The 3,751-nt window shown below is 31.7% G+C and overlaps 1 protein-coding gene across 1 annotated transcript; it reads left to right on the top strand.

Moving 5' to 3' along the window:
- Window positions 1-1,639: 1,639 nt before the first annotated feature.
- Window positions 1,640-2,144, top strand: LOC128168511 (cell division cycle protein 23 homolog). Its single transcript, XM_052834721.1, has 2 exons — window positions 1,640-1,880; window positions 2,041-2,144. The coding sequence occupies exons 1-2, from the start codon at window positions 1,640-1,642 to the stop codon at window positions 2,142-2,144; spliced, it is 345 nt and encodes a 114-aa protein (XP_052690681.1).
- The last annotated feature ends 1,607 nt before the right edge of the window (window positions 2,145-3,751 follow it).

Genomic DNA, 3,751 nt, shown 5'->3' with positions numbered 1-3,751 from the left:
TATCTTAGTTTCTTGTATTTTCGTACACAACTAAAATCACTGGGTTTATTTTGGAATTATTTTGAACTTAATTCACACGCACACTTGTTATAGCTATTCATCTAATTTTAAGAAAAAGACCTCCCCAAATAAATCTAGGATATAAACTTAGTTACCACCATGATTGTATGACCTGTGCTTTAATTCTTTGATGGTCATTTTGAATTTGAAAATACTGTAATATCTCTATATTTTGTGTGCCATACATTTGCACCCTAAAAAGAAGGGTGGCTCCATAACTAATAAAAAGATTAATGATTTTGTATTATGTAGATCAGTCTTTTTACATGAAATACTAGTAGTCTGTTAGACATTTTTGTATTATCTGATATAAGAAAAGAAAACATAAGAGACATATTTTGGAGACATTACACAACGTACATGTTGCTAGTCTCAATCTTATATAATAATTCCTTCCCTGTAGAAGTGTTATCTTCCTTAATTTCTTGTGTGTGATATAAAATAAGCATTTAAAAGTGACGAGACTTCTCAGAATACTACTGCATTTAGATGAAGTGTCAGGGAAGGATACACAGGATGTCCCTCCTAGGCTCTTTTTTGGTTAAAGTCATAATGTAACAGCTGTATATAAGATAGTAAATATGGGGATAATGTGTGGAATAAATATATAAGCAAGAGAATATTAAACTATGAACACACTTCGGTAATTCATGCGCCATGTGCACAAATATAAACATCTCCACGTGTTTTGAGTATATTTATTTTTGTAAGATTAAATAAAATCGTTCAATCTTACATAACCAATTTGACATGTACTTTTGAAAAACAATCATTAATATATTTACATTTTCAACTGTCGTTGTCTGTGATAACATTACAAATCAATTTTGAACTCTAAAACCCTATCCTATCTAATAACTACTTCACTTTTGAAGTGTTCTAGCTCTTTCTTAATTTCTTGTGTGTGATATATAATAAGCATTTAAAAGTGACTAGACTTCTCAGAATACTGCTGTATTTAAATGAAGTGTCAGGGAAGGATATACAATATGTTCCGCCTAGGTTCTATATTGGTTACAGTCATAATGTAACACACCTGTATATAAGATAGTAAACATGGGGATAGAATGAAATCGATATATAACCTAGAAAATATTAAAATATAAAACAGTTCCAATACTGATTAAACAATAGACCCTTGTGAAGTTTTGTAATGCATTTTCATAGTTACAGGAAAACTTGCTAATTCAGTGGATCAAAGTTGGACATAATTTCTTGGGCAAGAACTAGTAACTCATTAAAGACAAAGAGTTAATGAGTTACCTCCTTTTTAATAAAAATGTAGATTTTTATTCCATAATTTATTACATAATCTTTTAAATATAGTAACTGTTATTTGATTTGAAACAATCTTTAATACATTATTTGATACGATAACAGAACAATTTAAACTAATTTTATCAAATATCTGTTCTACTGTTTTAGCTGCTTGCAATTTCCCTCGCCAATCATCGGATGAAACATTTCTTCCTGGGTCACATTTACCTTGTACTGCAGTTGAATGAGGAGGGACTCAAGATTTACCAACACCTGATACATAGGGTTTGTCAAGAGTTCCTACATTGTGTCATAGGTTGCCATGGCTTACAACAACATGAGAGGTAGGTCCTCTGTTGTGGTATTAAATGACTTTTATATGGACTTTATTGAGGAGCATGACAAGTTTTACCTAGCTTTCAGTTTCTTTGATCTCATGGAATATGACAGGGCAGCCCTCTCTGTCCAAGGCTGTAAGAACAAAAAAGCATACTATCTTCACATGTATGGCAGGTACCTGGCTGATGAAAAGAGAAAATTAGACAATGCTCCGGATTCATTTGGTAAAGTTGTCAATCAGTTGTTTTGTTAACAGTCATAGACAGTCAATTGATAGATTTTCCCATGTTTCTGTGATTTTATTGAAATTAGCAGTTTTCTGTCAAAGCTGTATTTAAAATGATACAGGTTATGAACATTAAATGAATGTTCCTTTCTTTCAAGGTCCTCCAGACAAATTAGAGAATGGACACCTTAAAACTCTGAAAACAGAACTAGCCAAGAAGTATGCCATCACGGAACTGGATGGATTCTGTATCTATCTGTAAGTTAGTAGCAGTTTCTACTTGTAGGTAAAAGTATTAAAGGGGCATGGTCACTACTTTTGTCAAATTTTATTTTTCACTTTTTAAGGTAAGGTTTGCAGCTTGCACTTTTTAGGAATAGTACCAAAGTTATATACCATTTTGTTAAGTGTACTAAAGCCTTTTTTCTTATAAAATTCAAATGATTTTGCCGGACCCATTTTATAGCTACAAAAGGTCAAAGTTCATGATTTCAAACTGTCAGGTTGATGAAATGTAAATACTAGTAGTTTTGTGAAAAATTTACGTTTTATATGGAACAAATATGGGTGTTATTTATGCTCAAAATGTTCGAAAATAATGTCACTATATTATGATTGATTTGTCGTAATTTCCAATAAACTATTTAAGAAAAAAAGTATGTGTTTTCGTGAATGTTGCAGAATAACCTCCGAGGTCGAGAAATGTTTTGAAATATAACAGACGAGACATTGGCCGATGCTTTTATATTTCAAACAACATTTCGAGACCGAGGAGGTTATCCTGCAACATTCACAATAACAAGAACTTTATTTCTGTTCTACTAACAGCCCAGTATTTCTACAGATCATTTCTCCTATGTCAAGGTCCGACATTTTGAGGACTGTTCGGAATCCGTGTAACCACAACAGTTTTGTTAGTAATGTTACATGTTTATCGATCAAAGGAATCACATGCAGGCGACAGAATCTTTCTTTGGATTTTTAATTCTCTTCACTTATTTGTAAAATATTTGCGAATCACATGCCTAATTTTTATAGGGCAATTATTACTACTTCACGTTATATATTTTATGTAAAAACATGCAGTGAAAATGTGCTAGGGAGGTCCTAGGAACAGCTGCATTGGTCCCTTAAAAATAAACATTTGAGGCAAAACACATCATTTTGACTGGAATTAACACGTGAAATCGACGCAGTTTTAAAACTTTTTACGGTTTGAAGTTGTACTCTCATGGTCAGTGCGAGACAAATAGGTATTTCTGATCTGATAATTTACTGATGACGTTCATGGTATATTGGAGAATAATGTCCGCGACATCTCTTTGATCTCGGCAAAAACTTTAGTAGAATAAAAATTAAGTAGAATTATCTTAGTATATGTGCAATCTAGTGTTTCTAAAACACTATTGAAAACCATATGTTGCGAACTTCATTTTTGTGTAAATCGATAAAGTGCATGTTTCTTTTTGATTTTTCAATGTAAACTAGAAACCCCGTGAAATAAAAAAAAACTGAAATCAAATATAATGTCATATAAATTTTTACGTCATATTGGAAATATTAAAGGGTAGTTGGTGTTACATCAAAATGAAAATCTGAGAGTTATCTCCCTGTAAAAATGCTTTAGTAATGCATTTCTAATGTTCAACCAAAATTTGAGTGAGAGTCATTGAGTTATAAGCGAGTTACAGATATCACAATTCTTTGTTATGTACAGTTATAAGTAATGATGTGATGATGTAAGTTATTTTTGAAGCTGGTTTTTATATCTGCTGATTCTTTTTTAACATTTTGAACAAACATTTCCTCTGTTTGTCGCATTCATTGAAGGTCGAAATCTGGAATTTTTTTTCAGCATTAAGATGTAAA

Source organism: Crassostrea angulata, unplaced genomic scaffold, assembly GCF_025612915.1.
Source record: "Crassostrea angulata isolate pt1a10 unplaced genomic scaffold, ASM2561291v2 HiC_scaffold_1, whole genome shotgun sequence".
NCBI classification, from domain to species: Eukaryota; Metazoa; Mollusca; class Bivalvia; order Ostreida; family Ostreidae; genus Magallana; species Magallana angulata.
Note: the sequence above shows the minus strand (reverse complement) of the source record. Positions and strands in the feature narration are given on the sequence as shown.